The sequence below is a fragment of the Lynx rufus genome, unplaced genomic scaffold, assembly GCF_022079265.1.
Source record: "Lynx rufus isolate CCGP_SWC_20201006 ecotype Redwood Valley unplaced genomic scaffold, mLynRuf1.p SCAF_3, whole genome shotgun sequence".
In the NCBI taxonomy this organism is placed as follows: domain Eukaryota; kingdom Metazoa; phylum Chordata; class Mammalia; order Carnivora; family Felidae; genus Lynx; species Lynx rufus.
In genome coordinates, this window is record NW_025814845.1 from 153,300,438 (window position 1) to 153,324,776 (window position 24,339).

General features: G+C 41.8%; 1 protein-coding gene across 1 annotated transcript in view; it reads left to right on the forward strand.

Moving 5' to 3' along the window:
• Positions 1-1,341: 1,341 nt before the first annotated feature.
• The window catches only part of NUGGC (nuclear GTPase, germinal center associated), a 52,394-nt gene continuing 29,396 nt past the window's right edge, over positions 1,342-24,339 (forward strand). The window contains exons 1-9 of the mRNA XM_047092016.1: positions 1,342-1,404; positions 6,299-6,420; positions 8,619-8,707; positions 11,409-11,513; positions 12,127-12,235; positions 13,036-13,258; positions 13,740-13,970; positions 18,109-18,318; positions 24,070-24,245. Of these exons, the coding sequence (XP_046947972.1) occupies positions 8,665-8,707; positions 11,409-11,513; positions 12,127-12,235; positions 13,036-13,258; positions 13,740-13,970; positions 18,109-18,318; positions 24,070-24,245 (1,097 nt within the window). The 5' untranslated portion in view covers positions 1,342-1,404; positions 6,299-6,420; positions 8,619-8,664. The remainder of the gene's footprint in view (positions 1,405-6,298; positions 6,421-8,618; positions 8,708-11,408; positions 11,514-12,126; positions 12,236-13,035; positions 13,259-13,739; positions 13,971-18,108; positions 18,319-24,069; positions 24,246-24,339) is intronic.

Sequence of the window (24,339 nt, forward strand, 5' to 3'; positions counted from 1 at the left end):
AATTTTAGTCATTAGGTATTTTAGTAGTGCCTCTGATTTCGAATACGGTTAACTGTTGAAGCAAAGAAACAGCCAGTAGGGGGAGAGCTAAGCATACGTGACATGAACAGAAGATTAAGGTGTAATTTTGCCCAGAAAGAGAAGTAAAGATCCAACATTAATGATGATAGTCACGCTGATTTTCTTTGCTTTGAGCTTTATACCGGTATTTCTATGGTTTTCTTATGGACGAGGCATATCATCTTGCTAAAAGTTCAAAACAACTTTTGAGAACACAGTCTAAATATTTATTTATAATTCTTGTTGACCTCTTTGCTTTCTGAATCCCCACTTTGGAATAAAAAATACCTACAGTTACTGAGAATTATCCTAGTAACAACTGAGTCCGCCTTTGAAGGTCAAACGTAACCTGAAGCTGAAGGTTAAAAAAAATAGCTTTTTCCCTATACTTGATGTGATTGTTTGGGTTGCCAAATACAGTAGAGTAGGTTCTACTTTCTTGTCCATTGGACAGCACTTTTTAAATATTTGTTTTTCTGGTTTAAAAAATATGAATATAAAATTAAGTTCCAGAAAGAGTTCTTTAAAACTGTATGACAAGGGCACCTGGGTGGCTCAGTTGATTGAGCAGCTGACTTCAGCTCAGTCATGATCTCATGGTTCCTGAGTTCGAGCCCCACATCAGGCTCTGTGCTGACAGCTCAGAGCCTGGAGCCTGCTTTGGATTCTGTGTCTCCCTCTCTCTCTGCCCCTCCCCCTTGCGCTCTGTTTCTCTCTCTCTCTCAAAAATAAATATTTAAAAAAAATTTTTTTAAAAAACTATGACACTTATTTCTGCAATCAAACAACCTAGCGTTGTTTGGGTTTTGGTGAGTTCCAAGACTTTGTTATCAAGAATCGGTTTATCTTTACCATCTCACGTCATCCATCTTACCCAGTTGTCTCTGTATTTGGGGGTGTGGGAACCAGTGCATTGTCTCTCTTGGGACTGGGGCATTTTTCCTAACTGCTCAAGTAAGTTAGATCCATCAGAATAAGTTTCCTCCTCAAAGAAAGGATGCTGCAGGATTGATGGTGCAATTTATTTAGAAAGAATAAAAATGACTAATATCTGCCTGCTTGTAGGAATAGAGCAGAGAAGAATGTAAGATTCCCCAATTCACACACAATTCAAGTTTAAATGAAAGGGGAAAATAGCGTGAATCAGTTTCTGAAGGAGGAGATTGTCATAAATAACCCTCAAATGGCAAATCAGTTTCACTTCTGCTTGGGTGAATTTGGCTTGTGACTGTGGCCACAAAGGGTATATACCCCAGCTGGTTTCACATAGCTATACTAAGGCAAAGAAACAGCTACCGTATCCTTTGTGGACTCCTAGAGCTGAAGCAGATAAAGTGACATCTGGTAAGTTGTATTTCTTATGTAATTTATGCTGTAACTTATGGTTGATTTAAGAAACAGGCTTTCGATTTACCGAAACATTGAGAAGATAGTACTGAGAGTCCCCATATAACCCATACCCAAGTTCCTCTCTTATCTTACGTGAGTCTGGTACATTTGTCACAATTAGTGAACAAATATCAATAGCATTAATATAAACTAAGGGCTGTACTCTATTCAGATATTCTTAGTTTTTATCTGCTGTCCTTTTTGTGTTCTAGGACACACATTACAGGTAGTGGTCATGTCTCCTTAGGCTCCCCTTGGATGTGACAAGTTTCTCAGACTGTCTTTGCTTTGATGATCTTGATGGTTTTGAGGAGTAGTGGTCAGATCACCTGTAGGATTAACCTTTATTGAACTTTGTCTGCTTTTCTCATGATTGGACTGGAGTGATGGGTTTACGGGAGGAAGATCCCAGAGTTAAAGTGCTGCTGTCATCAAGGTACATACAGACAACATGATCTATGACTGTTAATGTTGACCTTCATCACCTGGCTGAGGCATGTCTGTCAGGTTTCTCTACTGGAAAATTCCTCTTTTCCCCTCCTTCCATACTGCTCTCTTTGGAAGGAAGTCGCTCTGCAAAGCCCACACATAAAGAGTAGGGAGTTATGCTCCCTGTCCTCGAGGGTGGAGTATCTACATAAATTATTTGGAATTTTTCTGTATGGAAGACTTGTTTCTTCTCCCTCTCTTAATCTTCTTAAAATAATTTTTTTTTTCATGAAGGAAAGTGGGTTTTACTTTCTTTGTTGGTTTAAGTGAACTTTAAGGCTAATGCAAAGACCAATGAACTAGAATCTGGAAAATCAAGTTTTAGCTTGAATTTTACATAAGGGTATGATCTCAGGCCAGTCACTAAATTTTCTCCCTTCCAGAAACACAGCAATTTCAGTCATCATTAGGGGTAGTATTAATGTCATCTTATGCCTCATTAGCTTTGGCAAGCTTGGGGGAGCAGTATGAGAGGATTTGAATTCATTTTGTTAGAACCTGATAAGGCACATTATGAAAATATCTGCTTCTTTTACTTACCTATTCATCCAGGGGAGAAGGAAGGAAAAAATCATGCAATCCAATAACTCCCTTACCATAGCTACCCCTGGGGGCTGTGCTTCTCAGGTTGCACACATTAGCTCGTGTATTAATGCTGAAAATATAACTCTTGTCCTTTGGGGGTTCGAAGGCCCTTGTTTCACTTTTGCTTCTGAGCTAATGTGTTTAAATTGCTTTTTTGGCACATATCTAGTTTGGAAGAGCAGTGCAATGTCCAATAAGTGGTTACGACGTGTTGCCAATACTAAAGGTACTTAAAACTTAAAAAGAAGGGAAATAAATCCTAAATATCACCAACATTCCATAAGTTTATTAAGAATCTCCTTTTCCTTATTTCATACTCCAGCCCACCCCCCTGTGGGAGGAGGACAAGACCTTCACCAAGGGTTCTTGAAGGATGATGAGTTAGAACTCACAAGGTGATTGATCAGTGTGGACAAGAATGGAGTCAGTTTATCAGTTAAGGTGGCATATGTACCCTCAAAACTAGAGACTTGGCCCAGGTGAATACTAGTACTGACTTCTAGTTTAACTGTCTTCACCAAATATTCTAAAAATAAACGACATTTGTAAACATGCTGAAGTGCCTGCAGACCAACTGTGCATACAATATTACATTTAATCCGGGTATGTATTATATTTAATCCAGTGAACTCCTGATACAGGTATCTTTATATTCTAATTTTCTAAGAGGGGTAGGTGATTTGATCAGTGTTACATTGAAGCCCTGGAGTGTGATCCCCAAATTCAGGCATTCTGACTCCAAATCCGGAGTAATGTCCATTACATTTTGGAATGTAAGCCCTGTGTGTGCAAACACCCTCCCCATTTTGTTCCCTGATGTATTACCAGCACCCAGAACAGTGCATGGCACGTAATAGACACTCAGCAATTATTTGAATAGATGTATGAATGAATGTAATTGCTGCTATTATTAATCTTACCACCTAAGATACACTTAAAAGATACACTTCATTCATTCAACAAATATTTATTCAGTGCTTACTATGTACCAAGCCCTTCCCACATTCAGTAAAAGTAGGGAATAAACCAGTTGATGATAATAATACCCCATAAAGGGAGTTTGCTAGGTTAAGCATTTTGATTTTTTTTTTCCCATTAGAGCTCCCTTGGGGGGTGGGGGTGGGGGACAGACAGAAATAAAAGGAAAACAAGAATCATGTAGGAAAGGTTAATGATGTGAAGAAGCAAGGTAGGGTGAGATGAGATTCTGACTGAAGGAAAAGAGCTAGGGGAAGAGAACAGGATGTTTGCAATTCTTAAACACATTCAATTCTGCATTAGACACAGAAGGAATGCAGTGAAAGTGTACTACTCAGTCTCTCTCTCTCTCTCTCTCTCTCTCTCTCTCTCTCTCTGTCACACACACACACACACACACACACACACACACACACACACACACAGTCTTGTTTTACTTCTGAGGGCATTGAACAATGTTCAGGCAGTACCTTCAGTTTGAGTCCTAAGTACATTTTTATCAAGTAGCTACTCTCAGTCCTACTCTACAACTTTCATCATGTATTTGAAGGAGCCCCTCATTTGTGAGCACCCTTCCCTCCACTCTTAAGCTCCAGAGGTTTTATTTAAATAGCATCTATGCGAGGCTGCTTGGTGGGAGGACGAGAACACTGACCTTGGAGTCACTCCAACCTTGGACAAGTTCCTTCCCCTCTCTGGGCCTCAGTGTCCATATCTCTACAATAAGGGGCTTAGGAGCATTCTTTATTTAACTACACTATATGAAGCTGTTCTAGTACAGGAATAACTGTTACATTTGTGTCACCTCTGTTACGTTTCTTTAAGAAAAAAAGACATTAAGCAAGTACAAACAGAAGAAAGGAGGAGTGGAAGAAGCAAAAATAACTGTCAAAAATCATAATTATTTTACAGGAAATGCATTCTGTGCAACCTTCCCATATCTAGCTAAATATGCAGAGTCTCATTTAAAAGATGCTATTCTTAGGCTCAGTGCACATGAATGTAAATACGTACTAAAAGCAAAACTTAAGTGCTAACCGCATAGTTGAAATACAAGTGAAATAAACCACAGGTGAATACCTCGCCTGTGTGAGCAATAAATTTGGACTCCTTTCTATTGCTTCTCCACAGAAGCCAAATTTTCACAAAATACAACCACCATTACTGCCCTTCCTTGGGGTAAAGTGGATCCCTACATAATCTGAGGAAGGACTATGCACCCATGGGTCATTGGCTCCTGAAAGTGCAATGAACCTGAAATTAGAGACACCTTCCTTGTGCTACTTTTGATTACATAGGAGCCCTAATCATTGGTATGGTCTTGGTGTCAATGGCAGGTGACATTTTAAAATAAGAACTTTAATCCTTTTGGCATCCAACTAAATCAGAGAATATTCATGGTTTAAGGACTTGTTCAACTCTCATGTATAGGTGGGAAAACTAAGCCCCAGGGTGATAAAATAACTTTTCTGAAGTCTTACAGCTCTTTTGACTGGTGGCAAAGCCAGCACTGTACTTTCCACACCTGATTTGCAGTTTATGGCCCTTCCTACCATCATTTAGTTTAGCTCAGTGACTATGTACGGAGTGTCTGTACCACACTACTCCTCTATTCACTGATATATTTGTTTATAAGCTTTGCTTTTTAAGTGCCTGCTGTTTCCTTCATTCTACTTTCTCAGTCCTACTGTTAATTATCTCTTTCCATTTTCCTGTGTCTTAGTTTGCTGATTAAATGGTCCCTTTCTGCCAATCTTTGAACACTGGCAGAAAGAATCACAAGCACACCTCAGATAATTTTCAATTTCTCCAAATTTCAGTTAGGGATCACAGATTACTCATGGACCATAGATGCTCCTGCATGGGAGGCTCATGGTTTGGTGTGTCCCCACTGTGTGCAGCTAAGCCCAGCCCGGACCCAGATAGTTACATGCTAACAGCCCTTGCTGGCCATTGTGTACAGTTGACTTAATAAATGACATTAGATGAACTGAAGTTTCTGTGACCCCAATGGCAGCCAAAACCAGTGCCCAGGATTTGGTGAACATGTCTGCTTCTCTTCTAAATCTACTGCTGTCTCAGTTTGAAGGGCTTTATTCTCACTGTTCATATGGTAGTAACACTTATCAACTTCTTAGTCCTTTTGGACTTCATCTGACTCCACTATTTCTTCCTGGATTTTGGCTACCAGAACACAAGTTACCCTGGAGGTCTACAGTGCATTTGTCTATTGATAGGAGCATACATTTTGTTTTGTTTTCAGTGATCTCTATGATACAGTGCCTAATGTTTTATGTGACTGTGGCTCATTGAGCTGCTGATTTCAGGAAACAACAGATCTCTTTCTTAGGGGTTATTCCTAGCTCTGTATCTAAAGTTATTGATGGGGGGTGCCTGGCTGGCTCGGTCAGTAGAGCATGCGACTCTTGATCTCTGGGTTGTGAGTTTGAGTTCCACATTGGGTGTAGAGTCTATTTAAAAAAAAAAAACGTTGGGGTGCCTGGGTGGCTCAGTCGGTTAAGTGTCCGACTTTGGCTCAGGTCATGATCTCATAGTTTGTGAGTTTGAGCCCTGTGTGGGGCTGTGTGCTGATAGCTCAGGGCCCGGCGCCTGCTGCGGATTCTGTGTCTCCCTCTCTCTCTCTGCCACACCCCCTCTCACACTCTGTCTCTCTTTCCTTCAAAAATAAATGAACACCAAAAAAAAAAAGTAAAAAAAAATAAAGTTATTGATAGGCATTACCATATACTCACACACATTATAGCTCATCTACCCTTTGCTTTCCTCTCTCACCTAGATCTTGATGTGGTTTGGCATTTCCAACTCAGCACTACAAACCAGGAACCGCTTGCAGCTCTCGTGAATTTTTGTGACCTCATAGAGGACTTCCACTGCCAGCTTTGCTGGTGAGCACTTCAAGTAAGAATATAGGATCTGGGATTTGAAGAGGCCTTCAAGCTCATCTAGTCTAATGCCATTATTAAGTGGTCATTCCAGTATAGGTTCAGACACATTTAGTGGCAGAAAAGTCATTACTTTCTAATGAATTTTATATGCACCTCTAAGGTAATGTATTTGAAGACCACTATGAGGTCTTCTCCCCGTCTTCTGCCTTTGCCTGTGTCATTCCTTCTTCAAGTTCAGCTTTCGTGGTTCCTATGAAGTCGTCTTCCCTGTTGATGTTGTCCTTGTCTTCCCATTCTCCCCTTTATTTCTTAAGCCAGGATTCCAATTATATAAAAAACTAACATGGTTTAAACAGAAACTTAACAAAAACTGATTTGGTTTTTAAACATCCTTTGGTTTAGAATCTCATCAGGAGCTTTCCATCCATTATTTTATTTATTCATTCATTCACCAATTGTTGTCAGTCATTGCACTTCCTGATAGAAATGCAACATTGAAACAAATGTAGGTATGACCTCAGATAGCTCATGGTTCAGAAAGGAAAAAGGGACAAGGAAGCATGGTAACAGAGATGTGCTTGGAGCAGTGGTGACACAAGAAGGGAAAGATTTGGGAATCAGGACACAGTTTCACAGAGAAAATGATAAAACAGGATCTTAAAGAGTAGGAATTCACTGAGAAGAAGAGCAGAAGAGTACCCCACATAGAGAGAACAGCCTATGCTAAAATGTATGGAATAGGGCGCCCTGTCTTGGAGAACTGTAAGGAGTTTGGGGTGGTCTGAGGGGGAGCATCAAGATAAGGAATGAAGAGATGAGGAACTCTGCCTAAGGCTCAGGACCTTGCACACAGTAGGGATTCACACCACATCCAGCCAACACCCACCAAGTACAGAAACCATTTGGCCAGTTAATATCCACCAGCCAAACTAAGAATAAGAGGCTGTTTTGACTGAGGAGCTGTGATTTTCATTTGGAGTTAATATGTAAATGAAGCATAATCTCTCTAACAGCCTATGGGTTTAGTGGCAGTTGACAGATCAGGTGGGATTTTGCATTTCTCAGAAGGGCCAGTGACTCTCTGCTTTTGAAGTACATGGCTGAGTGATCCAAACAGCAACATCAGGTAAGGAGAGGAAGCACTTTGGGGCTCTCCCCAACTGTGTTGCTCAAATTCTCCTCTGCGTGTGGAGACAAAGAAACTCCAGGGTAGCATATCATTACCCAGTGTCCTCTGTTCTGAGCCTCTATGGGTCCCATTCTCCCTCCACGCCCAATTTGTGTACCTATGGACTGGAGACAGGTTGGATTTGACATTTCTCCTTTTGGATGTGCCTCTTCTCCCCCAACCCCCCAACCCTTGCAGATGCCCTAAGCTATGGCACTGCATATAGACCTGAGCTGGGGAGGGGGGGGTCTTCCTCATTGAATTGGAGTGGGGTAGCAAGAAAGACTCAGAGAACCTAGTTATTGCACCTCTCCTTCCCCACTCAGTTCCCAAAGCAACTCCAGGGAACCCTAGAAATATAGAATATTCCATCCATCTTCCAGATTCTTGCTGAGATCTGCTGGGACTAAACGTAACTGAACCTGATTGGGCCACTAATACTGCACCCAAAGCAGCAAAGCCATATAATTTCACCTTTATGGTTCTGATCACTAGAGGTTTATTGTTACTTTAGAGTTTATTGTTACTAAAGATCTCAGATAATATCATTTTAAAGTTCCATACATACAACTATTATTGAAAACCAGTGGTCAGGGGCGCCTGGGTGGTTTAGTCAATTAAGAGTCCGACTTTGGCTCAGGTCATGATCTCATAGTTCATGAGCTCGAGCCCTGCATTGGGCTCTGTGCTGACAGCTCAGAACCTGGAGCCTGCTTTGGATTCTGTGTCTCCGTCTCTCTGCCCCTTCCCTGCTTGCTCTCTCTCTCTCAAAAGTAAATAAACATTAAAAAATTAAAGAGAAAAAAGAAAACCAATGGTCAAACATTGATTTTTGTCATGTTTAAATCAACATGTAGTATACGAGGCATTGTGAAGAATTCAAAGATAAGTTAGAATGGCCATTGCACTTTAACAGCTTGGAATCTAGTTGGGGAAACAAAGCATAAGCAGATTTACATGTTGTTGTTATTATTTTGCTTTATGTATTTATAATTTCTGCTGTTATTGTCACCCCCATCTTTGTAGTTTGTATATATTTTTAGGCTGGTTCTCCTAAGTGGACAAAAGCAGACATTTGCATAACAGGAAATGGAAGAAACTGAAGATTTTGTGGGTCAGGGACCACACCCAGGTAACATCCCTACAATATCCCCTGATGGAGTGCATACTTCCTATTTACCACTATATAATCAAGGGCAAATGGGTTGAGAGTATTTAACTGTAGTCATTGTTCCTTCCTCTTTATTCAGAAGCTGCTTTCTCATGACACAGCTTAATAGTGAATGAATATAAACTATTTCAAGAATTAAATAGCCTATTCATGATGTAGTGGATTATCTCACCAGCAATTAAATTTGAACACCTCTCCCCTTTTAAAGGGAGGTTTCAGAAAGCCATCTTGGATTTTCAGAGGGTAGCCTCTCTGTGAATGGGCAAGGTAAGGCACCTGGAATCATTTCAGGCACTGTTCTTAGAAGGGGAGATGTAGGGTGAATCCCCTTGGAGTCAGTGAGTTCAGCCTCCCTCCCTAGAAGGCTGGTGTAGGGTCCCTGGAGCCAAGGAGAGAGCCTTCCCTAGGAAGATGCAGGAAAGTAACCCCTGTGTGTAGAGAACAGGATGTATCACATGTATTTCCTCACTCATAGGGGATGAAATCCCTTAGGGGCAAGGAATGTAGGGTTTCTGGGTCAGTGGGGTGGTGGCTAGCGCTGAAAGAGTGGAATTGTTCAGCTTGGAAGAGCCATGGCAGTCTCTGGCAACCCTCTGGATCAGCAATGAACCTGTATCTTGTGTTAGGTGGCTGGGGATCAGTTTTTTAAAGTGACATCTTGTGGCAGCAAGAAGTAACAGCGGCAGTAGACTGGGTTTACTTCTTTGGCTTGCCCCCACCCAACCTTACTGCTCTTTTTCTTGGGTGATTCAGTGTAAAATGCTGGGAAAGGGGAGGGAGTGCTTGAGCAGTTACAGGGAATGAGAAGAGATGTGGCCAGTTCAGGCCAGTTCATTCCAGTTACAATTTAAATAGAAATACTACCCTTAAATGGTCTAAGTCCAAGATAGACTACTTTCTCCTTTCCAAGTGGTTTTTCGTTTTAGCGATTGAAGAAAAAGTTTCACATCCTGCTGTTTTGTCTGACTTCCTAGCCTTTGCTTTAGTTGAGGAATAAACTTTCAAGCTTTTATCAGATTTCTTGCCAGTTCCTGTAAAATTGAAATGAAGGCCATGGATACATGGGCATGTCCCTTGTTTTATACATGTGGCTAAGATGTGCAAATATCATTCACACAAAAAATTTCCTGAGTTTACAAAGTTGAGATCAAGGCCCGACATCCTTTACTTTCCACACACAGATACCTTCTTGTAGCACAGACTAAAGTATTCGTCAGCCTGTAGCTTGTCTAAGGGCCTGAGTGGTATATTCTTTTCTTCTCTGCCTCTTCCTTCTCCAGCTCCAACCACTGAGCCAGCAACTTGGTATTTAATTCTAATGCGGTCCTTAAACTAAGGCATGATGAAATCTTTGAGTTGAGCTGAGTTAAGAAGTTAGAATGTCTCAGATAGAGGGTCTGAAATACAAGCTCTTTCAACACCCTGTCACTGCATGAGCATATGAGGTGGCAGAGATTCCAGGTTTGGCAAAGAGCACCTTTCTGCACTGCAATACTTTATGGGGTGTGAGCTGGCTCCAGGACATGGCAGGATTTGTTCTGGAAGCCATAAGGCTGAGCAGAGAGGGAGGGCTGGCTGGACTATCTGGAAGACCTGCTGTCTGGAGCCCAGTAGTGGAGGCTGTACCTTGCAGGTTGCTCTCCTGGGTCCTGATGTGAGCCTTCTTCTCTGTGGTTCTTCAGGGAATATGACCTCCCAATATCATGCTCAGCTTTGGGGGCTCATACCCTTCCATGAGCCATGACTCTTGAGGATCAATTCTTCAGGTTCATCTCATGGCCATTTCCCAAGGCACGGGCCAATCCCAGGAGCACTGGATTAGGATCATTTCCAATGACCTTGACTCCAAAGACCCACTTATTGCCCTTTTCCAACCATGTGGATACTGCCAGGGGGTATTTTCTAAAACTCATCCAGAACACAATGTTTTGGTTGTACCCTTTCCAGAGAATTATGGACCCTACCAGCCCTTCACTTCATAACCAAAGGAAACCCATTAAAGTGAATAAATCTTGGGAGAACTACAAAGTTTTGCTTCATGGGGATTTCTATTCTTATTTGTGTAAGGAAGCAGCTGCTAATGACTTTCAGTGAGGAAGGGGGAAAATTCTCCCAAATTTAACCTCTGAAGGGTGTGCACTGGTAGAACATCCTCCTGAATTATTACATTGCGTATATTTTTGTCAGCCCTCTCATCTCATAGATGGTCAAGAAGTGGTTTGCCCTGGTCATGTGGCTGATTCTTTCCTCTGCATTCTGCTCCTGATCAATTTCTTTTCCAGTTTGAAACGACCTCCCAGAGGCCTTTCTTCACCCCACACTTAGTCCTCTCTTGGGTTTCTCTGTACACAATTGGCATATAGTGAAGAATATCCAGCCATTTTGGCTTCTTAGGGTTTCCAAACTTTTCATTTAATGTCAACATATGTTCTGGGGAGATATTTTGGACTCTGCACTTCAGATCTAGATGCGAAGTTCTGTGACTCCGGGAAATAGGGACCAGACTGGAACGGACCAATGGTGCCTGCTTCTGGAATGAGTTTACGCATACAGAGCTGGCAGGAGCCTTCTTAGATTCTTTGGGTTTGTGTGTTGATAGAGGTCAGGCAAGTATACTATGCCCCAGGATATTTAATTTTATATAATCTCTGTTTATCTCTAGTTGATGATGATTTATTTAAAGAGCCAATGAAAAAAAGAAGACGTTCAGATAGAGACCAGCGGTTCCGAGCATTTCCCTCCGTGGAACAAAGTGCTCTTAAGGAATGTGAGTGTCATGAAACTGCTATGGAGCTTGTTTTTGTGTGGCTCTGTCCTTTTCCAAATGTGTTAAAATGCTCAAAGGAAGAGAAGGTCAAATTGGAAAGAAGGATGAAACATAGTCAAATCATCCTGATCCAGAAAAGGGGGCTTCAGAGTCTCTGCAGAGATCTATAATTTGACAATTCATCTGTAGGAGTCTCTGGATAGGAGGGTTGTTATCAGAAGATCCTCTTCCTGATTAGAACAAAGATTGTGAAAATGGTTGATTTGGTGCCTCGGTGAGTATTAATATGACAGCCTTGCAAGTTTTCTTTTTATGACCACAGGAGAGAAGAATCTAGAAGGGCTATAACCCATGACAAAGCCTATGCTGACTTCTGTAACAAGGAGTTTCAGAGCAGGCTAGCTCCTTGAGAGGCTTTCACAATCAATAATTGCCATCTCCCATGAACTAGTATCTGTAGTGTCAGATAACTTGCTTTCATATTTAATTGGCTTTTCATTTCATTTCTTTTTTATTCCCTTTCTCTGACATATTGAGCACATTCCTCTTTTGGAGACCTAGTACTTGATCCCTGCCAGGTGCATCCCAGATAATACATCCCTATTGATTCCAGATGAAAAACTGGAGTCACGGACCAGAAGGGTTTTGAGCAATACTTATCAGAAACTTATTCATTCTGTCTTCCTGGATGACAGCATTCCTAATGGAGTCAAGTATCTCATGTGAGTCTGATATCAGCTATCATAAAATCTTCCTTCCATGTCTTTCCTTATGTTACTGTAGATGCTTTTCTCCAACAATGAAAGGGAATTTTCAATTAGAAACTAAGGAAAGGAGGCTAAAAAGTTATATAGCTATGGGCTATTATTGTTTATACTGATAGTTGACATTCATTGGGTTGCCACTGTTGCTAGATAACCTGCTAAGTACATATATCAAATTTCATTTAATTGTCCCAATACCCCTATAAAGCAGGAACTATTAGTATCATCCCAGTTTTACTGAAATTGTGGCTTAGAGACCAAAATCACACTGTTGGTAAGTGAAAGGGCATGAATCCAATCCAGGCTGTGTGAAACTTTTGCCTGTGCCCTCAACTGCTAGGCTCAGATGACTAGAGGGACTTGATTGGTGACAGGGCTGAATCTCCTGCTCAATAAGGCTCTGTGTTGCTCTCAGCAATACTTTACCTCTGCCCAAACTTTATATCTAGGAACCAGACTATGTAATTTCCACAGGACACAAGCAAAATTGCTTCATATCTATATAGGAATTACAGAGCTTGTGTAGAATTATCATTTCCAAGTAATGGTACTTACTTTTTGCATAATATTTTTTGATCCTCATGACAACTATGTAGTAAACAGGGACTAATATTCTCCTTTGATCAAGAAAATAGTGGAGACTCAAAAAGATGTACAACTTGCCTAGGATTCGTACTCAGGTTCTTCGCGTTCGGTTTTGATACTCTTCCCACTGTGCTTTGCTGACCATGACAATGTACATTTAAAAACCAATTTAGAAACAGGCTACTTGCCTTGATTGAAAAACCATCATTGGACCCAATCTACATTGGATTATTTGGAAGCACAGGGGCTGGGAAGAGCTCCCTGATCAATGCCATCATCCAGCAAGCAATGTTTCTACCAGTGTCTGGAGAAAGTATATGTACATCGTGTATTGTACAAGTGAGCTCAGGCTGCTGTGAACAATACGAGGCCAAAATCCACCTTCTCTCTGACCAAGTAAGTGTCTCCTTCCTTCCTTGCTTCCTTCCTTCCTGTTTACCCTTCCTGTTTTTCTCTCTCTCCCTCCTCTCTTTCCTCCTTCCCCCTCTTCTTTCCTTCCTTTTCTCTCTTTCTTTCTCCCTCTCATTTAGAGATTAACGTGATATTCTTTGTAAATAGAATTTAGGCCTTTGTTAAATGGAAAGAACATAGTACAGAATGAGAAAGCTCAGTGGAGCGAGATGGGGGTTTTAGCCTGCATCCTGTCACTATTGTTATGGGACTTTGGGCAAGCCATTTCCCTCTTTGGCTCCTGGTTTCCTCACTGACAAAACAAGGGGTTTGGATTAGATGATCTCTTGTTGGATTAAATGATTTTAGATTTCCTGAATATGAAGTCTCCTCCTGCCACCCACTCCCCAGAACAATGGCCTCCTCCCTTTGTCGTGGTTTTCTGTATCTGTGTTTTGAGGGGCTTGGCCCTGCTCTCCCTTGGCAGGAGTGGAAGGAAGAGCTGAAGAACTTGACTAAACTCCTGCACAGGACAGAGGAACTGGACAGAGAAGAGGCAGATGCATGGGACAGGGATGATGCAGTGGAGGAAGCCATCTGGAAGCTACAAATGCTTTATGGAAATGGGGCGGAAAGGAAGAACTATGAAGAGTTACTAAGGGCAAAGCCCAAAGGAAAGATTCCCACATCCAGAATCATCACCCTCAAGGCAGAAGAGGTAGCTTCAAGATTTTTTCCTTTATTTTATCATGTGTCTCAAGTATAATAATTGAATCCATTTAGGAGATTTGCTCAAGGCACGGTGTTTTTATTGGAAATAGGTTGATACCCAAATCAGAAGCATCCCTGACCAAGTTCTTTTTCGTTATTTATGGCTGTCAAATGAGAAATTTTAGTGTCTGAATGGGAGATCTTTTGTGCACAGGAAAGACTATTTATAGTTGCTTGAGGATTAATTAAGGATGCTTTGGGCTGCAGATGTTAAAAAAAAAAACACCAAATTTATAATGGCTTAAATGAATAAGGATTTATTCATTTTCTCACATAAGAGTCTGGAAGCGGTTGAGTTTGTGGGTTGGTTCAGTGGCTCAACAATATCAAGATCAACACCTCCTGAGTTCCCTTGGCCGTTCATCATACTTGTTGCCTCACAGTCACAAGATTGCTACTGAGGTGCTAGACTTCACAGCTGGCTTCATGGCAGAAAGAAAAGGATAAAAAGTTGGCATCAAACACATCTCCCCTTTCCTTGGAAAGTAAAAGCTTTCTCAAAAACACCCCCAACAAATTTCTGGGTAGATTTTTTTTCAGAACTGGCCTCTGGTTCGGGCACATGGCCTTTCCTAGCTGAAACGGAGTCTAAAGCAAGAAGCAGATGTGTTGTGATTGGCTGCCCAGACAGACAGACAAACACTATTCAGCTAGCACAGACAGAGGACAGGATGGATATTGGATATAGTAGAACAACTCTCTCCTCACTTTTATAATCAATATCCATCTTATTAAATTACATTTCACTGTAAATTTAAGACTTGTAGAACTAATGTGTAACTTATTGAAACTGTATATTTAAAACCTAGTTTTTTTTTTGTTTCTTAAAATTCATTTTTAAAATGTTGCTATTCTATTTATAAATCCGGCATTTTTTTTTGTATAAAATAAGAACAATTACTTACACTTGTTCTAAAATTTAGCATTCAATTACATCCTAAATTTAACATAACAAATCCTCCTTAAATAGCTCACACTACTTATATAATTAATCAAATTTCCTTAGACTTTATATTATAGTTCAAATTTAATATATTCAGTTCTCTCAAAAATTTTTAAATACTTGGCCAGGCACACTTAGAAGTCAAATAAATGAAATCTTTCAAGTCACTTAGCTCTTGTATAGCTAGGAAATCAAACAAATATAATAGTCACTTTTTATTTTTAAATGGGTATTACTGTTCAGAATAATTACACTCCTAATGTCTAAAACATAGACTGAGCGTGTCCAAAGAAATACAATGATTATAAAACTGATTACTTTATCTGCATACACACAACTTAACACCAACTAAGTTACACCAAGGTAGCAGTATCCATTTCTTCAATATTCTGTATTTAGAAATATCCCTTCCCAGTATTACAAATTTAGGGTTGAAACAAGGAGTGGAAATATCCATTGAAGCACAATTACATCTCAGTGAGTGAGGGCACAGATTGGGTTTGTGTCCGAGGTTCCAGACTACAATGAAGGAAGCTGAGTCTGCCTCCTAGAATGATTTATCCTGAGCCAATTTATTGGGTTGAGCCTTCTTACACAAAGGGACTTCTCAAGCCCATGTTTGTTCTTTCACATTGCCCTTAATGTATCTGCTTTATTACTATTTTTTAACGTTTATTTACTTTTGAGAGAGAGACACACACAGCACGAGCAGGGGAGGAGCAGCGTGAGAGGGAGACACAGAATCCGAAGTGCGCTCCAAGCTCTGAGCTGTCAGCACGGAGCCCAATGTGGGCCTCGAACTCACAAACTGTGAGATCATGACCTGAGCTGAAGTCAGCTGCTTAACTGAGTGAGCCACCTGGGTGCTCCTCTGCTTTATTTTTAAATATCTTAAAGAACTTTTATCATCATTTCTTTCACAATTTCCTGTTATTTGATTAGAATTGATGAATTCTGTGACTCCCTACACACATTGCATCAAATCCCTTGATTTAAACCCAACTCTTTTAAGAATTTCCAGTTTTGGGGCACCTGGGTGGTTCAGTCCGTTAAGCGTCTGACTTCAGCTCAGGTAGTGATCTCAAGGTTCATGAATTCAAGCCCTACATCAGGCTCTCTGCTGTCACCATGAAGCCTGCTTCAGATCCTCTGTCCCCCTCTCTCTATGCCCCTACCCCACTCATTCTCTCTCTCTCTCTCTCTAAAAAATAAATAAACATTAAAAAAAAATTCCCATTCTTATCTTTCTTTCATGATTATTCTATAGATGTTTATTAACAATGACCACCAGGGACACCTGGGTGGCTCAGTCAGTTAAGCATCTGACTTTGGCTCAGGTCATGATCTCATGGTTGGTGAGTTCAAGCCCTGCGTCGGGCTCTGTGCTGACAGCTCAGAGCCTGGAGCCTGCTTCAGATTCTGTGTCTCCCTCTCTCTCTGCCCTTCCCCTGCTCATGCTTGCTCTCTCTCAAAAAATAAATAAACATTGAAAACAAAACAAAACAATGTGCACCATACATCCCAAATCTCCCGTCCTCTGAAGTGGTAGCCCAGTAAAGATTTGCTGCCACACACATAGTTGCTGGCCTGAATGTGTCACTGTCTGAAGATATGGTTAGGTAGAAGAAACAATGGGCTGAGAACAATTCCCCATCCCACCCACCATCATTAAAACATTCTGGAAATGCTACATGTCAAGATATTTCTTGTACTAGGAGGAGAAATTTTAAAACCCTTTTTAAAGATCAATTTCAGATCAATTTTTAATTTGGCAAATATGGTCACCATATCACTATCAATTTTCTGTAGTCGGGGACTTCTGGTAATCCAAATGTTTGCATTAGCCATGTGGGAAGAATACTCTGTCTCCAAAATTTAGATTGCATATTAATTGATGTGGTTTTGGAGTGGTTGGGGGGGGGGTCCGGAGCCGATGGCCAAGAAAGAATTCTTGAGATATCTTTGGTACAAAAAGGTGATTTTCTTAAAGCATGGGGACAGGAAGAAGCAGAAAGAGCTGCATTCTAAGTGTGAGGGGTGGCTGATTATATACCTGGGAGCTGGGGGAGGTAAGGAAAAAGGGTGTTTCCATCTTGTTAAAGAAGATTCACAAGATACTGGAAGCCTAGCTATTGTCAAGCTAATGTTTTTTCTCTAATAATGCATTAACATTAAGACAGTAGGGAGTTCCTAGAGGAATGAATGTTTTACTCTGCCTACCTCAAGTATTTGTCAATGGGGTGCAGGTTATAAGGAAATTTGACTTTACCATTTCCTTCTTGCCTTTGTTCCCCATATCACTATGGAGGGGAGGGGAATGTTAGGCCTCCAGGAAACTGAGTCTATAGGTTTCTGGAAGTTAAGCTATCGATAAGATCACCTTTTTCTTGTAATTTACTAAGACATTTATAAACCGATGGAGACTCATGTGCTGCATGGCTGTGATCTCTATCAGGTAACCATATGTTTTTTGCCTTCCCTTTGTTCTTGGGCAGCCAGGAGTGGCTGAGGAATATCACACATATCCCACCAGAGGGGCGGAGGAGGGGGGGAAGTGTTGTGAGGTATTAGCTTGTGCTTTACCCTCAGCTTGCCTTTGGTTCCCTGATCATTAATCACATTAATTTTAGAATTGAAACGGGAGGCGCCTGGGTGGCTCACTTGGTGAAGCATCCGACTCTTTATCTCCGCTCAGGTCATGATCTCAGGGTTTCTGGGATCAAGCCCCGCATCACGGTCTGCACTGACAGTGCAGAGCCAGCTTGGGATTCTCTCTCTCCATCTCTCTCTGCCTCGGCCACGCACACTCTCTCTCTCAAAATAAGTTAAAAGGAACTTAAAGAAAAAAGGAACTGAAATGGAATTTAGAAGGTGAAATTATTATCCAGTGAAACTATAGCTTTACTGAAGCTCTGTTCTAACTGACTGTGGTTTCTTCATCTGTAAGTTAAGGAGCTTGCACTTTCTGATCTCCAGGGTCCTTTCTGGCTCTTGAAAACTGGATAAGGTCTTCTGGTGCCCATTGTCCAGTGCTGCTTCTTACCACTATTGGCGTACCTTCACTGAACCTGGATCAGAGGCGATCCAGGACAGAGGAGCTGGGAGAATGTCTGGTGTGTGTGATTGTGTCCTTCTTCCTCAGGCAGAAGAGCTGTCTGTCAAGCTGGACCCTTACATCCGGATGCACAGGAGAGACTTGGATGGCGAATCAGCTGAGACACAAATTTGGCCCTTGATCAAACATGTGGAAGTGACTCTTCCCAAATCAGAGATGATTCCAGAAGGGGTTGTGCTGGTGGACATTCCGGGCACCGGCGACTTCAACAGCAAGAGGGATGAGATGTGGAAAAAGGTGATTTTCTTTCACGTGGCTTCATGTCCTCTTTGCTTAACTCCTCCACCCTTTCTAAAGCAACCAAGGGATTTTATGAGCTCACTGGAGTTCAATTCTTCTACTTTCTAGGTTCTAAGCCTCAGGGCAATGGCAGAATGTGTGTGGCCAGAGACACTGGGGAGAGACGAATCATGAGGCAGACCTGGAAGTTAGAACAAGAGTGTGTGATCAGGAGAAGGACCAGCAATAGATTGGTCTAGAAGGAAGCAGAGGAAATACAGACAGAGGGGGAAAGGGAGGCCAAGAGTTGAGTACAAGGTAGAGAAGCTTACGGTCTAGCACCAAGGAATGAGGAGGCTGCTACCGTGTGTAGTTGCAAGGAACAGAGACCTGCTGAAGCAACCCCAAGTTAAGAGGCTAATCGGAAGAATATCAAAGGATCTCATGAGACACAGCCAGGCCTCAGGGCCACCTATCAGGATAAAAGCAGCTATTTTCTCTCTCTTCTTCTACATGGCTCTTGTGACTGTTTCTCTGTGCAGTTCTCTGCAGAGCCCTGCTTTTCTCTTAGTTTTCTCTACTTAGCCCTTAGGATCCATATTGTGAAAAATGACCACCTTAACCCTGTCTTTAAATGGAATTGTAGTTCATATGCCTACAACTCTCTGACTATAGTCTCTATGCCTTTTAGTTCAAATTCCTGAGGAGGAAAATGGGATCGATTACTGCCTAGCTAACTTAATCTCTGGATTAAGCATCTATCTTTAGTGTATGCAGTCAGCTGTGCTGAAGGTGATGGTTGAAATGAAAGTCTACCCCTTCAACCAAAACTTGGGTAGGGGTTCAATTCCTGGCAAATGAAATTAGAGCTGGCCAGGCACCTCCAGATATGTCTACAGCCAGAGTAAAGCATTGGGGTAGTTAGATCTGTACCTAATGATTAGAGGTTGAAATATTTTAAAGAATTTATCTCTTTGTTCATTTCCTTTTCATTCATCAAACATGTATGATATGTAAGACAATGTGCTTTGCACTGAGGATGCAAAGATTATAGCTAATAATAATAATAATAATAATAATATACCAAGCATTTACTTTGTGCTAGGTACTATTCTCAGTGAAATAATTTGCCCTTTAGCACACTGGGGATTTTAGTAAAGGCAAGATGGCTTGAGAGCCTTTCTGCTCTTAAACCCCACTGTAATCCTACATGGTTAGACAAAGCTAAATTAAAAGATGCAGAGCATGACCTTTAATGTTAAGAAACATGTGTGTGCATGCACATTGTGTGTGTGTGTGCGTGTGTGGTGTTAATAAATGTACAACAAAAGTAGAAACCTGCCTTTAGGAAGGATACACACCCAACTGTTAACAGGAATTTCTGTGATTACCAGCACTCTTTACTACATACACCCCCGTATTTTTTGTATATTGCATGAACATGTATTATCTTGACAACTAAAAAGATGAAAGCAAAATAAAACAATGTTGAATGGGAAACAGAGCCTTCCTGCAAGGGGCTTAGAGTCTAATAGGAGAGAAGAAACCCACAGATGTCAAAATCCACAGCAGAAAGTGATGTAAGAGAAGTCCAAGGTGCTATGAACACTCACAGATAGAAATTACCTCCAAAAAGAGACCTCATTCCTTCAGCAAACACCCACTGAGCATCTACTCAATTCTGTATTGGGTTTTGGATAGAGAGAGACAAAGTCCATGCCCTTGGGAGTCCTATAGTCCAGAAGAGAATCAGTTAGTCGTATTAATTAACAAACCACATTACTTAAAAAGGAGAGCAATAGTAATGAATTCTTTTCTTTTTGTAATTGTTTTTGTTTTTAAATGCTTTACTGCAAACCAATGTATGAACACCAATTCTCAATAACATCAATATACTTGAAAATTTATGTAAATGTGTAAATGTTTATTTAGTGTAACACAGTATAGTATAGAATATGATAGTATTATATGTGATTTAAAATAAAGAAGAAGTGAACAAAATGGAGTCATGTAAAACAGAGACTACAAATCCAGATGTCTATTTGGATGTGCATTAAACATATGGGATTTTTTAAATCAAAATATATTTTATTTATTTATTTTTCAGTAATAGAATTTAGTGATTCATCATTTACTTATAATACCCAACCAGTGTCCTCCTTAATGCCCATCACCCATTTACCCCATCCCCCCACCCAACACCCCACCAGCAACCCTCAGTGTGTTCTCTGTATTTAAGAGTCTCTCATGGTTTGTCTCTCTCTCTGTTTTTATGTTATTTTTGCTTCTCTTCCCTTATGTTCATCTGTTTTTTATCTTGAATTCCACATATGAGTGAAATCATGTGATATTTGTCTTTCTCTGACTAACTTGTACACTCTACACTAGCTTATACACTCTAGTTCCATCCACATTGTTGTAAATGGCAAGAATTCATTCTTTTTCATCACTGAGTAATAGTCCATTGAATGAATATATATATATATATATGTGTATATATATATATGTGGTATATATATGTGGTATATATATATATGTGTGTATATATATATGTATATATACATATATATATATATATATATATATATATATATATACCACATCTTCTTTATCCAATGAATTATTTTTGGATGAGAGGGAAACTTCAGAGAGGGCACTTAAGCCCAGGTATCACCAGAGAAGATTGTTGAGAATGGGACCACTGAGCACTATTGTAGGCCAGGGAGCAGCAAAGACCCAGAGGAATGAAGGAGCCACGTGTTGTGGGAAGCATGAGTCTTCCTGGGTGGCTGGAGGAAATGGGTGTGGGGTGTAAGGAGAGAGGCACAGAAGACAGCTTGGAAAACTTAGGGATGGGCTTAAATACTACCCTTCCTGGGGAAGCTCAAAGGATAAGAAGGACTGAAGCATGTGATAGAGAGAGAAAGGGTGTCTTTAGGCAGAAGGAGCTCAGGAGCACAGGGTGGGAACACGGGGGGTGAGACATAAGACTGGAGCTGGAAGGGGACTGGGAGGGAGGGCTGGTATCGGTAAGTCATGAGCAACCCAGCACTGTAGAAGGATCCACTGGAGGATTTGTGCAGGTTTGTGCTAAATGAATGACTGAGGGCTGCAGAGCTCTGGACTGGATTTGAGTCAAGATCAGGATGATAGAATCAGGATGACAGCTTACAGATAATCAGCCTATGCCTGGATTTTACAGATAAGGAAATAAAGGCTCAGAGAAGGGAAGTAATTTGCCCAAGACCGCACAACTACTGAATGGCAGAATTTGAACCAGAGAGCAGGTTCCTACCTTCCCAGCTGAGGCTCTGTGTCTCCCCACAGGACCTCCCCTAACAGTTCTTTAAGATAAAGGCAGTCCCAGTGTCCTTCTCCTTGGTGGTCCGCTCAGGCCCGACCATGAGGGCCTTTGTTTCTACAGGGTTTCAGCTCTTGGAGTGGAATTGCCAACCTTGGCTAGTTCCAGGCTGGGTCCCGGGAGCAACAGCCTAGGGAGGCGGCTAGCCTCTCTCACCGGATGGAGCCATGGTTGCTGCCAGTTATGATACTCTGGGAAGCCAATCAAAGGCCACTCAGAACAGAGGAGCCAGCAGATCTGGCTCAGAACACCCGCTCTGAGGAGGTCCGGTTAAAGTGAAGGGACTGTTCCCAGCCTGCTCTGCTTGGCCTCAGCTCCCCTGCATTCTTGTGGTTTTGTGATATTCTCTCACAAGGAGCTACTAAAGACTCCCCTCTTTTCAGGGAGAACAGAACACCCTGCCCCCTCCCCTGTCTCTCCAGCTGCCAGCCTTGCCTTCCCTAAACTAAGAGTATTATGAATTTACATGTCCCTGGCTGCCACTTTGAAGTCCTGAGACTTTAGGCGTGTCACTTGAGCTCTGAGGCCCGTTCTCATCACAGGGAGGGAGGATGTGGGGGTGGCTGTGGTACCACCACTCCTAAGCTCAGTTGCTCTAGGTTGGCTTTTTTGTGTCTTCTGCAACTCCAACTTTACCAAATCCCGGCAGCCAGAGCCTCTTGTAGGATCTGAGACTTACAGGCCTCTTCTTATGTTAATAAACATTTATTAAGCACCTGCAGTTTGCCAGGACTGGGGAATACGAAGGTACAAGAGGCCCTGCCCTTCAGGAGTTTGAAGTCTGCTACTCTACAGTGTTCCACAGCCTGAGTGAATAGCTTAGTAGATTCCCTAGTTAGATTGTAATTTGGGAAGTGGGAGGGAGCTGTTGATTTTACTTTCCTGCCTAAATGTGAGTCCATCCACATAGGGAGGAAGTTCAGGACCCATAGTTGTGTGGCCTTAAACTGGTCTTTTGCTTCTTGGGGCCTATTATCTTCTCTATAAAACAGTGACGTTTGTCTAACTCTAGAGATTTACGGTTTTAAAATAATGATCCATGAACAGAGGGTAGGTGATGTGGTGCAGGTGGGGGGTCTCTAAACCTTCCACCTCCAGTTCAACTAAAGCAGTTCAATTTTTAAAAACCAATTGGAATTCTTCCGCAGCTTTCATTTGAAAAAAGCCTCCACTGCTAAAAACAAACTCAAAACCCACTACTCTAGGTCAGGATTTCTCAGGCTCAGCTGACATTTTGGGCCAGATAATTCTTTGTTGTGGGGGTGCTGACCTGGGCATGGAAGGATGTTTATAGCATCCCTGACCTCCACCCACTAACACCAACGCCAAGTCCTAACAATTAAAAATGTCTCCAGAGACTGCCATTCTAGGGTACAGAGCTGCCCTGAGTTACGAACCATTGGCATAAAGCAAAATGATGATTTAATTAGCAAATCACAAACTTGTTACACCTTTATTTGCAAAGAAAGTGCTGTCCTGAGGAACCTCAAATAAACTCAGTCCCTGAGCTGGAACAGCTTTTCATTTTTATGGAGAAGTAAGACCAGTGAAATAATATACCAAGAGAAATGTCACAAGGCAACACATAAAACCTGTCCCATAAAAGTTGCATAGCTAATAGAGCAATGATATTAATCATAAATTGTAATTTCGTGCTCATTGGCCTTTGCAACTTGAATCATAAGGTTTCTGGCTCCTTGCCTCCACATGGTGGCAGTGTGCTGAATAGGCAGGGGCAGTCAAATATCAAAATGATGCCCTGTGGTGATAACTTTGGGGGCAATGCATGACCAGGACCAGTTCTGGAAAAACAATAATTTTCCCTAGAAGACAGCTGAGGTAAAGCAAGCCAGTGATGGATCTGGGACTGGAGGTCTGATTTCTTGAATTCTGTCAATCACTAATGCCACAGACATCTATGAAGCCTCTATTAGGGCCAAGCACTGTACTGGAGGTGATGTAGATTCCAAGCTGTAAAGTGTAGCCACTTCTCATCAGGTCCCTTGCAGTTGCAGGGCGGCGGGGAGTGTGCAAAGAACTGATCCTGTACAATAGCTCTGTGAGGTACAACGGCAGGTAAGTCCAGGTGCTTGCTGTAGGATACAGAGGAGGGGGGGCCAACCCATCCTCAGGTGGCTGTTAGCAGTCTCAAAGAGCAGATGGAAGTCAAGCAGAGGCTGTGGCAAGTGCAAAGGTCCTGAGAGATAAAAGAGCAGGTCACACCTGAGAAACTTCGAGAAGCTCAGTCTGGCTGGTACATGGAGAGTGCCGTGGGGAGAGGTGAGAGGTGGGACTGGCAGAGAGACGGGGCAGAACATGGAGGCCACAAGTGATACATGAAGAGACCACGTCCTCTACAACTGAGACACCATTTATGTTCTTGAACCTATTGTGGTTATGTTTCACAGACCATTGATAAGTGCTCAGTGATCTGGCTGATCAGTGACATCGAAAGAGTTTCTGGAGGGAGAGCCCATGAAGACCTTTTGAATGAGAGCATCAAAGCCTGCCAAAGGGGCTTCTGCAGGGACGTTGCCCTGGTGGTCACCAAGACCGACAAACTCCACCTGCTGGAGTATCTAAGGTACCGTGCTGGGTTTGTAGGCCTGTGGGCTTTCCTCCATGGGCCCCGACTACTGTAACAACAGAGCCTTGACCCCTGGGCGTTTCAGACTTAG